General features: G+C 40.1%; 1 protein-coding gene across 5 annotated transcripts in view; it reads left to right on the top strand.

Annotated features, from left to right (window-relative positions):
* The window catches only part of LOC111266441 (glutamate receptor ionotropic, kainate 2), a 113,267-nt gene that overhangs the window by 89,921 nt on the left and 9,421 nt on the right, over positions 1-13,925 (top strand). For all 5 annotated transcript variants that reach the window (XM_086970900.1, XM_086970899.1, XM_022843922.2 and 2 more), the window contains 3 exons: positions 8,081-8,245; positions 8,435-8,637; positions 9,603-9,804. In XM_086970900.1, the coding sequence (XP_086827026.1) occupies positions 8,081-8,245; positions 8,435-8,637; positions 9,603-9,804 (570 nt within the window). The remainder of the gene's footprint in view (positions 1-8,080; positions 8,246-8,434; positions 8,638-9,602; positions 9,805-13,925) is intronic.

Genomic DNA, 13,925 nt, shown 5'->3' with positions numbered 1-13,925 from the left:
GCACTTGAATGAGTCCCGTAATTGGGCGCCAACCCCGCTTCCAGTTCTCTACGCTATAGTTCTGCAGCTGATTATTGTCGTTGTCCTTTTTAAACGACCAAACCCTTTTTACTTTATGGGAGCTTCGGGTCAATCATTATACGTGCATTAGTATGGTCTGATAAAATTTTTTTTTTCCTAGGATTTCCCGTCACGCAATGGTTGTGCTTATCCACGTAAAGGATGCACAAGGCCGCTGAAATATTATTATCAATAGGCCTAACGGACCTCAGGCTTCTTTCCCGCTATCAGTACGTAGCATATTTGCATTAGAATACTGCTGTCCGTAATCGTGCTCAATTCGATAATGGTCCCAACCCGTTAAATCAGTTGCTGTTCGCTGCTTGCTAGTATGTACCATTCATTACATGTGTACGCATATATTACTATGTACTTCGTGTGATTATGTTCACGTCAACAAATACGTACAGTGACCTTTTTGCAAAGCCATCGACGTCCTAAACTCTGGCTTCTGTCGCCTACAGCCCCCCATTATTGAACGGTTTAAATCATCGAGCGCTGGTGCCTTACGATGTGTGCGGGGGTATCGCTCAGATGCCGCTCCTCTCTCTCATCGTTGGTCACCGTGTGGTCGACTCGATACGACAAAGGAACCGGACAAGGGTTAGGTTTAGCCTGTAGAAGGAATAAAAGGCTGCAACGTATAGACGCATGGCTCATACATCACGGAGAACGAATCGCGCAGATGACCCAAAAAAAAACAGCATAAAGAGATTAGTTACAAATAAAAAAATTGAAATGCAGAACAGGGCCGAAGAATAGGGAGAGAGTAGCGAGGGTGTAGAAAACTAGGAGATTGTATATGTCTGTGTGGCCTGAACATCTCTGGTTGACGGATCGTTCTAACAGCATGCAAGCCGGGGGCGAGAGTTAAGTCGGTTGTGCATGACGATCCGCACCAGCTCTTTACGCTTTTTCGCACTTAACAAGAAATTCGGCAGAAACAAACGAGGGCCGCAGAAAATGGGGTAACAACGATAGGACAAAACAGTCATTTAACATCAGCTGTAAACCAAGCAAGATCATTGGTACACAGCAATCTATAAGTCGATATTTCATATAAGTGTTTTATGTATATGATGTCTTTAGCTAAGAAAAAACGAATTTACAGTTGGGCGTGACTCGTAATATACAAACCGTCGTAGAATCTCTAGACAATGCCATTTTAAGATAAATTTAAGAGTAACAGTGTTCAGAAGTTAAGAAGTGGACACTCTTGAGAATATCCCAATAAACTAACTAAGAGGTAGCACATGTGATTGCAGCTATAATATTATTATTTTTATTATATTAATTTGCTGGTAGCACGAATAACTCTAATAAGCATATTATAGAATTAGGCTTTTTTTTTGCTTTTTCATCATGACCTAGGTCGTCGTTAGTTCTTGCGCCATGGTGAGACGGTCTTTCCGACCTATTGACGACTACTTCAAAACGGACGATGCAAGAAGGCTCCAAAATAGTCCAGTGGCCTTCTGCGGTCCTTTGAGTTGCCTTGAAATGCATGACGGATGTCGTCGAGGGAATGCACCTTTCTTTGCCGTTAGCGTCCAAGAACTCATCACCAACTCGATCCCCTTTCACCGTCCCCCGTCTACGCCCCCTCCCCCTAAGAAAACGTTCCCGACTCACGCCCATCGTTTTACAGTCTTTCTGAACTTCGCAGTCTTTCCCTTATCTGACACACGTACGACAGATAACGGGCTGCAAACGTTTATGGTAGCTGTTGGAACGGGGAAATGCAAAGAAGATAGAAACGCGCGTACTTTAAACAATGCTCAGCATTCGAAATTCCTGCCTCCTCTGCGGGATGCTCCTGCCGTTGGAAGCAGACCGACATTGGAGCTTAAAGATCGCGAAAAAATGAAAAATAAAGTGGATGATATAGCGTTACGCGCTGTCAGACAAAGAATCCATTGTCCCTAACTAATGAGTTAACAAATAGAAAAGAAATCAAGCGGTAGTATCGTAATTTGGTATACTTTTATAGAGCGCCACATCATATCTAAATACCACTGAACGATGTGCCTTGAATATTCAGAAAGCATTGGGTTAAAATGGAGAAAACTATCCTGTAATATGACTTGGACTAGGGACAACATTGTATCGTATAGGCATAGTGTTTGCGTTAAATATCAGGCAGAGATGCTGGAGTTGAATCGACATTCGGTACGGTCTAGAATGTAACTATACCAAAAAGTTATATACAGTAAATTGGTATAGTATAAAACTACAATGTGACTAAGTAAATTATATATATATATGTTAGTGATTTACAATACTTTTCTCGAATTTTTAAGAGTTAGAAGTGTAAAAACAGCACCCTCTCATCATAAAAACAAGTTGGACGTTTTACGAACAGATGCTTATACTGCACGGGTCAGTTTCTGCCAGAAGGAGTACGCTCGCTTCTCTTCGAAAATATCCGTAGGTGCACTCTAACTGGCTGCATACTATATTATTAGCTCGAGCTTGGTGCATGGTCTGTTTCAACGATAGCCTGACCCGCTACTTTAGCGCAGAAACTGACTGTAGTCGAGATGCAGCTTTCCTGCTCTAGTAAATGCATATATATGTATTAGATGTATTCAATCAACCATGTTTGTCATTTTATATCTTGCCTTAGGATAGTAGTTTATATAAGCCGTTCTGGTTTGAAGGAAATGGTTCTATGCCCAACGTGTACCACGTGCCTCGAGTACCAATCTAGAGTTTATCTTTAAACGAGTCTCAGAAGGCTGTGCAAGCTCACGTTTCCAATGAAAACCAGTACCTTGACGGGTGTGTGCCGGTGCCCTTGAACACAATTGGAGATAAGCTTTTCATAAACGACGGTGAGTGAACAAAATGAACACATGCAGCTGCTGGTTTTTACGATTATCTTAATAGATCATATGTTGTTGATTGCGTCTAAGAGATGTTGGTACAAAACAAAGTTGTAAGTTTTCGAACTGATGATCTCGAGTGCCCGTAAGCAGAAGTCCTGTTATTTTATATGTCGGTCAGATCTGTTTATTATAAGCGTACTTTTTATCAAAATTAACTAGCAAACCATTTAAAATGGACACTGATAAAACGTTGTTGGCACATAGGCATAGGACGACGTTGGGGACGATTGTTATAACTCAAGAGCGCGCGTCTTTGGCAGATAAAATAAGCATTGCCCAGTGACAATTACTGTCCACATTAACTGTACTAATAAGAATGATTTTTACTAATTTTACCTAGCCAGCTCAGAACGGAACCGAATGTACCCAGCAGATCTGAATGATCTGGGGAAACGGAAAGTGACTACGCTTCTATTGTCACTAGTCATGGTTGTCTAATTAGATTATCATAAAAAGAGGGGGATGTTATATGAAAAGCCAAAGAGCCTGTTAGGCGAACAATCGGGACCAGTGACCATAACACTACAGCCATTCTGGTCCTAACCTTAATGGCAACCTATTTGACCTTTACCTTTTACAACGCAAATTCAGTCGAATGGTGTGCCACATACAGAGTACGTATTCTTGTAATTCTGAACCAATCCGAAGACGATATACCTTGGCGGCTAAAATGTGTAAGAACGTTCAATCTGCTAATGCTGACCTTTTGAGGGTGGATGAACGCAGATTAAGGGAATTTGTGAGGTTCGTATTAAGTACCGCTGATCCCCTGTGACGAATGCGCATCACGGATCCCCGAGACCTTCCTGATAATAATTACCTGCTTGTAAATAAATAAATTTTCGAAATTTTGTACCTGATACTTGAAACATTAAGCAAAACCAGAGTCCAGCACGAAACAAAGTGTATCTACGCACGGACTCGAAGCTGGGTCTCAACGCGAGTTCAGTGGTATGCTACCATTGCACTGTAGCAAAAACTATGTTTTTACAGAGTTAAATTTATTCCGACCATAGCCACCTTAGCAGCTCTAGCACAAATTTCGATTTTTTTATACAGAGGTAGGTTCTGAACAGTCATTAAATATCATCACATAAAAGAAGTGTGCAGAAAGTAATTAAAAAACTTACAAGCGCTTACTTATACAAGTGTGGCAATTATATTTAAAAAAAATGTTAAGCGTAAATACATTGAAGAAAACAGAGAAAAACATTAGTAAAATTACCGCGATTAGTACTCGTCTAACAAAAAAGAAAGGCAAATAAGAGAGCTTTAGATTACTGGGTTGCAATTACAAAAACGGTGCTTTCGACACAAAACCGATTTTTGTCAGCCCTTGTTGGTTCCTATATGTTGCATAAGGCAAAAGGCCGGGGCACCGGATATCACTAAAGGCTGGCTAACCTCTGACCGAGTTTATAGCAAGACATTCGCCTGCATGTCTGGTACCCACAAGCAAAGTTTCACAACTTTGAATTTGTGCCTTCTGTCTAGCAAACGCTTTGTGCTTGCTCTACTTTGAGAAACAAACATGAGTATCAAAGGGTCCGCACTTATGTTTGATGTAAGAAGGGAACTAAATGACAAAGCATGGGCATTTTAAGCAAAGGCAGACTCATCAATACCTAGCTCAGGGTGATCATAAATCACTCAAAGAAGAGCAGAATTAACCCGGCGCTCTATTACTGGTGACGAGACAGCGGTTTCCGACGCTCAGGGTCTGCAAAAGTTATATATCATCATGCAACTGATATGATCATCTGTAACAATATATATTATGGTATATGTGGATCTTTCGAGCAAAACCTTGTATCCTTAACGTATAAAAACCAGTAGCAACAATAAACACGTATTTATGTCCTTTTGTAGAAATTGCTTAGATGTGCCAATATACCTTTAATATATAGCATAAATCAAATTGTAAATATTTTCCACAAATATACATTAACATACAAACATCAGATGCGTTTCTACTGGTATTGAAAGCTCCAGCATTGTCCGTATCAGAATCATCATCATTTTATACTATCATATGCGGGGATCCGAGAGGAGAATGCCAATGACAACAAGCAACCTGTAGCAGGTATAGCAGCAAACGTCTTTTTCATCTGCACAAGAATCAAAGAGAAGGTAGTTTCTATTTGCGCACTGTAACAATCAGTGACAATCCAGTCCGATCAAATTCATCCTGATCAGACGCGCGTCGTTTCCGGCTGTTCCATACCGTGTTCGATGGTTCGGCCGGCAGGTCTGATCTAGTGAGCCAGTCTAGCCGGGTGACAATAGAGAATGTAGCAGGAAACGCAAGGGGAAACCAGCAAAAGCGCACGTGAGATTACAGTGTGTCTCCGAGCAAAACACATCGACGTTTCGCCGATCCGGCGTCTTCTTGTTCATCAAAGAGAATCTGTAGTTACGCCAGCCGATGCAAGCTAGGCAAAAGCTAGCTTATAGTAACGGCTACGTCGCAGGAGCGGGAACTCCTCGTCCATCAATTGCCAACGACGTCGTCGCTTGACACTGTTCTGGATTTTGCAGTACATTATCAAACAGCGCCTGTTTAAAAGACAGTGATGCGAAGCTAACCTAAATGAGTATATTGGCCGATTGGACGGTCGAAATTTTCCAATGTGCATATATGGGCACACATAAATATCTAGCAATATCATCTGTCTTCTTATTTTTATTTTTTTAACACCTTGAGTTAATCTGTTCGTGTTAAGAAGCCTTAGAATCATCTATTTTAGGGTATAGCATGAAGAATTTGCCTTTTTACGAGTTATCCGGGATCTCTCCAACAAACGTTTGGAATAGCAGGACAACAGCCATACGAATGACTGAAAAGGTAACGGACTCAAAGAGAAAAGCGTTAGTCACCCAGACTATCCGGCTATATAGCAATATTAGCTACGCAAACAACTAGATACTTATGTGAACAATAATTAGAATCTATGCGTGTTAATGAGCAAAACAATTTATTTTAAATGTACGCATAAAAAAGCGGTTTTGTGGCCATACTTTACGACAAACGGGTTTAGCCAATATCTTTGACCAACAAAGACGTCATTACTTGGGTAGATGTGGAAGACTACACTATTATTGAAGTTACATTGTAAATAGAGCCGTTTAAACTTTAGCAACTAATCATCAAAACAATTATCAGTTTAAGACTTTTCCGTCAATTCTGTAGACGCACGGAAATTGTGGCGTACGTTGATGTCCTTCTATCGTATGATAACGTGCAGCCCCATCCTTGTCTGACCTGACCTATTAAGGAGTACGTCTTGCTTCCTTTCGCCAGTGTTGGCCCGTGCAAATCACTGAAATGTGAGAGCTTTAAACCCCTTCGCGTGAGCAAAGAGCTCATGTGGTATAGCGGTATACAGCGTCGCCGTCTACGTGAGTTAGGATTACCCATTAGTAACTTGTAACTTATTCACTGGAGGGATCTCTGCCTCAAAATGTTGAGGTACTGTTGTTGTTGACGTGCGATGACGCCGATAGTAGCAGTGAATCCACTCGCTTTTATCTGACGTTCTAAGGTCACGTGTTCTCGGCGCTACCCTGTTTCAGATCCTAGCCGTTGTATAATAGCAACAGTGATAATGATTTTACTATATGACATCAGGCTGAAGCAGACGCATTCACATCTGCAGTACCAGTAACATCATCTCCCGCACCCCCCGTCCCCTGCTTTCGATAGCAACTAACATTATTGCTACTCTAAGCTTCCTCTTCAACTGCCACAGCCGGGCATCTACCGTTAGATAAAAAGAGAGAAAAGGTGTAATGAGGATTACAACGTTCTCTGGATCTATGTAACCATAACTCGTAAACAAGCTACGTATGACTCCTATAGAGTGGCTACTACTCTTGTAGCTCGTGTCTTACTGTTGAGCTGCCTGCTAAGGACCACTCCGCCCCTTCTCGTTCCGCATGACCAACCGAACATTGTTTGAGGGTAGGAGGTCTCCAACTCTGTACCATAATCTTTACTGTCACTCTTCTGGTTTTCGTATAGCTAGCTTTCGTGCTCTGGCACACTTTTTATGACGATATTTGCCTAAAAGCTGATTTAAGAGGGAAACGTGTTTCTTGCAGTTTCTTGTTTTTTGGATTTATCAATTTATCTAGCTCCATATCGATGGAACTCCACTATTGTTGGAAAGCAATGAAAATCAGCTCCCGGCACCGGCGTCTGTAAATAGGTGTCATGTGAGTATGTTGTTATAATTGTCGTACTGGTTACACACTTTTGAGCGGCGGGGGGGTATTAATCTGGGCTTCGAAGCCGTTATGACCCAAAATAAAGATTTAACAAGCGACCGCGTTGCTTTTTGAATTTCGTGCGAAAGGTCGTCGTTCGATTTCGAAAAGTAGGCCATTTTTTGTTTTTGTTGAAATCCAGTTGAATACTTTACTGAACATTGACAGTGGTAGAATTACTCTGGAAAAGTTGAACGAGCCTGAGCGCTAGCTCAGCAGGTATTTCCAAACTAATTGAATACTATTTGATATTACGGTGATAGACCGGTGCCCGTCATAGCTCAATGGGTTATGTATTTGCACGATAACCTTACGGACCTATAGTGATATAGGTTCGAACCCGAGCATAGACACACGATCGCGCTGGCAGGAGTTGTGACCGTCGGTCTGATGGTATTCCTAACGGCGATACTGGATGTAAAACTCAAAATATAGAGAAACTGCTCAAGTTTTAATTATGCTATTAGCGTAAATAATCCATCTTTCAACCAAAAAGTGCCAAAAAGATTTCCACTTGGAATATATATAAAAAAAATTACAATTAAAAAGTATAAAATACATTCAAACCGAAACGTTCATATACGTCACATCACTTCCAGTCACACGGTTCATAGATAATAGCGTCCCAAAACAGAGTAAAAATATGCTTTTTTTGTTCTGCAGAGTCTCAGAAAATCAGTCGAAACGTGTACTCATAATATCATGCCATAATTGTGGACATAAAATCTGTTGCAAACGAGAAATGGGGATTCAAATGTATTGAAAATTGTCGGCATAACGCGCATAGTATATATATATATATATATATATATATATATATATATATATATATATTCAACATATGCTGTTATACTGACATGTTTCAGAAAGCTAACGTGGCGATTGCCGACCTGATTGTCTCGGATGAGCGCCTGCGGGCTGTCGATTTCACCCTGCCGTTTATGACGGCCCAACTTGTGGCCGTTGTCAAAGCCCCCGTCCCACGAAAGCCAGGAGGGGTTTGGTCTTTCTTTTTGCCACTAACTAGAGAGGTCAGTGATCGACAATGTGAATTTCTCTAACCTGTTTTGCATTTAAGAAGAATGCCTTGCAACTAACTCCAAGTTGGAAAAGTCGTTTTTGAGTTGTATTCAGTATATTACCCATATAGTATGTATGTCGATCTGACGATGTTTGTAATTTGCCTGATTGAATGCTTGCGACCCAACTGTTGCTTATAGGTGTGGATGTATACGGTGGTCGCTGGACTCCTGACCGCACTGATCATGTACATGTGCGCACGTTTCTGCCTGTCGGAGTACGTGAATACGGGCGATGGCGTAAACGGGCCGGCGGAAGAAGTAGATAACCAACTGGGCATTGTTAGCTGCTTACTGTTTGTGTTTACGACGTTATTACATCAAAGAATGCACCTCGATCCAAAGTAAATAGAACACTACCGCTATGACGTACGGTAACTACCGTATTATATATTTAGTCAATTGTTAGTCAATAAATCTAGCAATCCATACTTGTGTCACAAAAATGGCTTTACGTTTAACTTTGTCTAGCAATACGAACCTCATTAAAGTTTTGGCCTAACTTGTAAAATGATTAAAAATTGCTAATTACAATAACGAAATCATAATTAGCTATAGCCCGATTATATATATAAGGTTAACTTATTAAATAATCGCATTCTATCCTTATACAATATATACGAGACTTATGGCGTCATCAACCGAATTTACTAAGCAATATGCGCTTGCTCTCTTCTTTTATAGAATTACTTTTCTGAAGAACCAAAGTCTTTCTCTGCTTAGATTTCAACCTAGATTATCTTTGCAATTGGAGTAATAAGAGAAGTGATTATAACGGCAATCTGTTCTCCTGTTCGATCACTCCAGACTACTTCCACTAAGATCCCCAATCTGGCTTTTGAAGCATCGAATTCTATTGTAAAAAGGACGACTGAAACTCAACTAGGGGAAATGCTTTTTCAAAGGTTACAGATGTCCAGCATTATATGCTGAAGCGGTCCTTCATTTCACGACGCAGTTACCTGCTTATATGTGTGTTTGCTCTCTCAGTCTTTAGATAGGATGCTTAGATCGAATAGCTTCAGGTCGACAACTATGGCTTTGCCGGCTGTATTCCTTAAAATGGGCCGAGAAGTAAAGATATTCAATTTGTTAGACCCCATGGCCATTAACAATAATCGCAGGCGACCTCGTTCGTCATTCCTTATCGACATACTGAAATACGGATCCTTCGATCTTAAACAGGCTCAGATAAAGTTTTAGGCAATAAGCGTCAGTACAGCTAATCACATCCCTTCAATAGGGGCCTATTTTATCGCAAAATTTAAAATCTTAATATTCGTCTTTCCTTCAATACGCTTTAATTCAGCGCCACCGCAACTCGTGTTCTCGCTGGGTTCTGGTATTTCTTCACTTTTGTCATTCTCGCCATCATAGTAGGAAACCTTTGTGAAAGTGTCCTTTATGAGGATGAAGACTTCTCGAAGCTGGAAACGATACAAGGGTTACTTCGCATACGCGGAATGAAATTCACGTGTATTGAGCATGGAGCAACCTGCCGAACACTCATGGTGAGTCTCAGAATAATCTTATTTGGCCTATTTAGGTGTTAAATAAATACATATATCTAATAATGTCCTTTATTCACGTTCACTGTGTAACTCGGTAGGTAGATAGATAGATTGATAGATATATATAGGTACAAAGAGAGAGAGAGATAGCTAACATAGTTAACATGTAGGATTTATTTCTTGTATTTGAATCACCTTGGATCTGAACCGTGAAGACGATTTAAGGGGCGGTCCTGCCGAAAGGGGCAGACCTACACCGCGAGGTGTCGGCCCCGATGTGAATTATTATATGTCATATGTCTTTATCGATTCTTGGCTATCTAGCCTGCATCCTTTGGTGGATCATTTGGGTCGTCCTCCAAAAGGCTCATGAAACGGAATGTTAGCAATATGCCGCAGTAAACATTTGTCAAAGCTGAAATGTGAGTCAGCGATGGCCGCAATGTTCATCCGGAGTTATCCCAAATACCCACCCAAAAAGGTACCAAAGATTAACGTTCGACAGACCATGCCACCCCTAAGAGTCAGCATCTATTGTAGCCGAAATCGGTACCTTCCACCACAGCAATATTTATAATTTACTAGTCTGCATAAAAATCGTTACGATGAAAAACTAAAGTAGTTATCAGGAGTCGTTAGATCAAGATAGAGATATTTACAAACAATTGTTTTTCTCATCAGTATATTGGTTATACGGTTCTTGCCATGATGGTGCACTAGCTTTTGCATATTTTTGTCAAGTTATCTATAATAACAATCATTATATTCATTAGAAAGATTCTTGAAAAGTGCTCTAAGAAACCATAGTATACGCATATGATACGATGCAGCCATTTTTATTATGTCTCTGTTGCTCAATAGCACATTGTGCTAAAGTAATTAGACAATAAGTATTTAACAGCTTGCGTCCATAGCTTCCCTGATTGCGCATGTTACCCTGGCCTTTTCGTAGACAAAGATGTCTTTGAGAAAGCAGGTTTTATGTTTCGTTTGCGATGTCTAGAATTTTTTTGTCAGCCGCCTGCTTACTTTCATTCATGCCTTTTCCGGTCAAATTGACCGTCACGCCTGAACGCAGCGATGTTTACCTTCGGCCTATTTTCTTTCCTATCTTTCAAGTATGCTCGTTTTTTCCTTCGTGCTACCCAACTGTCAGTGATGCCCGCCCATTCTTGGTAAATTAATGGTAGGCAATATCATTTTCGCATATGAGCGACAGAGAAGCGAGGTATAGCTTGTTTCCTCCACTTAAACTTGTCTAGGTAAAAGCGAACCTGATAGGTCAGGGCCTGGTAAAGTTTGAGAGCCAAGGCGCTATCTCCGCCCTCCTGTCGCTCCAGCCTGCGACTGTTCTTTGCTTCTCCATATTCCTTCGTTTTTTTTTTCGTTCTCATCCGCTTGTCTTTGTTTTCGGAACCGCTTTTGTGACAGCGGCTCACAGGCTTGGCTTCGGTTGGGCAGTCGACGAAAATGTATGGTTAAACGAGCATTGAAGACACAAACGATGGATCAAATATATTTGGATAAAAGAAGAGCAAAAAAACAGATAAAAATAGGCCATTTTTCTAAACAGCTGGACTGAGAGGTCGAAGCGTAGAAAATAGTTGGAAATGAAGCTCGGGAAATATCTCAGCCGATAGTTTTGTTAGGCTATGGTCCAAAACACACATAGAAAAACACATAACAACGCGTTTATACGCACACACATAAATTATTTGTCAGTTTAATTTGGAACCGTATTGCACGTCATCGTAGTTTGCACATCATCAGGAAGATCTGTACAGAGATTTATTTATATGTAATCATCCAATGATTATGGTGAACAACAACGAAGAGTTAATGAAATGTTTTTTTTTTTAACAGAACGCCTGACCTAGTTCGATTACTGAATTCGTGGATTCTTACTTCGTAACCACTTATCGTACGTAGAAAGGGTAAAACTTCGAGCTGGTAACTGACCATCAGCAATAGCAATAATTAATTAGACCAATGAACACTGCTAAGAAAGTGGGGTCCTTCGAATATGCATAGCGATTTACTATATGGATCATCACTTGCTGCGGAAACAGCATCGTCTAGCTAACTTACTCAATCGATAATGATATATTTACGTCTTCGGTGTTAATTTTTGGGTTATCAACCATATTCCTCAGTGTTAAAAACTGGGTCATATTTAAATTTCCCCATGCGCTACAAACAACGATTTATCGTTAATCTTCCACATTCGTTGTTAAACCGATATATATATATATTCAAGCAGTTAAGAGTATATGAATTCTTTTGATGACCGTTCTCATATGGCCAAGGCACAGTAACAGAAAGAAGACTGTAATTGCGTACAGATGTAGCAAATTAACGACAATAAACAATGGCCATCTTGTGAAAATTCTACTAACTCATTGCTTGTTCTCTAAATGTGTGTGTTTTACCAGTTGATTTGTGCATTTCAATCTCTGCTCTCCCTTCTACATCATTAAATTGTCATAATTATAGAAAAGCGGCTCAGCATTCGTTGAGGGCCGCTTAACTGCCTGTATTTGTATGCCCCTATAGCCGGACTGAGGAGAACGCTTCCATTCAATCATCCGCTGCATATTTGACCACATTATAAGTCCAGTACGACCATACTTAATAATCATAGTGAGGCAGAGTTGATTTCGACCGGTTGACGACTAAACAAAAATGTAACTGCTATGTTTGCTCGCCGCGAAAAAAAACTTATGGGGGAAGCACAACAATAATAATAATACTAAATATTATTACTTTATATAGTCATTATTTAGCAGAATTCAGTCAACCACATGCGTTCTGATAGTGATAGTAGCTATATACATTACGACGTACGATAAATATATATATATATAAAATTCTTTTTCAACGGATCTTAGCAGCCGGATATCATCCTTTGCCATCTGGACCGATCCACATTTCCGAGGCGCTGAACGTTCAGGTATTTTGAGCAATACAAACGCTGCCATGTACATTTCGAGAGGTTTGGGTGCCGCGGATCGCCGCGTATTTACTGGATTGTGTACGGATGGACTCCGTTCCCCTCGAATGATTTCGTTGAAATGTACTGTTTATACATATATTACGTTTTATATCCATCAACTACTTGCAATCGTAACAATATAAATAGCAACAATGATAGGAACACAATAGACAACTTGAATCCCATACGAAAAGCTTTGATAACGTAAAACATAGCTTAAATTCAATTCGGATCATATGAACTAGAACAAAAGCATGTTATCTGCGATCAATTGCTGTTAAAAGCGAGAAGAAAAAGAATAAAATTAAGGCAAAAACGCTTGACAGAATGCCTCGCCAAGTGAAAATTTCTTAGGAGTTTTTAGAGTCTCCCATAGGGGTGTATAGTCTTTTTCTGTCTTTTTTTTTTTTTATGAAATCTTTCTTCTTGAAATTCCTTTATGCTTTGAGACTCCCTGCTGGGAGATCTGAGGAAAGTTCTTGGTATCCGTAAATGATATAAATCGTGCTTTTGCTGGTGCAGCTACAACGGATGCTGCCGTTTCCAAAAGCACCGGAGGCGCCGAGTATCCTCCTCCTGATTGAAGTAAAGTGTATTGTCGACTTCGTCGTTCTGCGCTTCAGCTCAGATAGCTAGTATAACGAATGTACTAGTGAATGTTTCACAATCATATGTACACATTGGTATAAAACAGGTTTGACAAACAAAGCAAATAACGGGGTTAGCTACGAGCGGTTGAAGCGTGTCATTGTTTTTCATCCTTATTCTATTATAATATCATTGCTACCTAATAAGACGCCTTCTCTACGTACCCGCCCTCGTGGTTCCTGTCTGTATGTTTGTTTATTAAAAGGAATCGTATGAAACGTCTTAAATTTTTAGATTGTCGTATCAATACAAAAAGCTTGTTTTTTTTTTTAATTGAAAATACATCATCATCTCTTAAGTATGCTGTTGAGCCTTTTGAAAAACGTTTCAGGCATGCAGACGCTACTACCGCGATGAGCATTCGAACTTACTTACATTAATTAACTAACTTTAATCACTTATCAGGTGAGCGTACCATATGTGGATCAGAAAAGAATCGTTGTTTCTCGCTATCATATTTACACCATAAGGGTAATAATAT

Source organism: Varroa jacobsoni, unplaced genomic scaffold, assembly GCF_002532875.2.
Source record: "Varroa jacobsoni isolate VJ856 unplaced genomic scaffold, vjacob_1.0 scaffold_1083, whole genome shotgun sequence".
Taxonomy (NCBI): domain Eukaryota; kingdom Metazoa; phylum Arthropoda; class Arachnida; order Mesostigmata; family Varroidae; genus Varroa; species Varroa jacobsoni.
The sequence above is the reverse complement of the archived record's forward strand: the minus strand, read 5'-3'. Positions and strand labels throughout refer to the sequence as shown.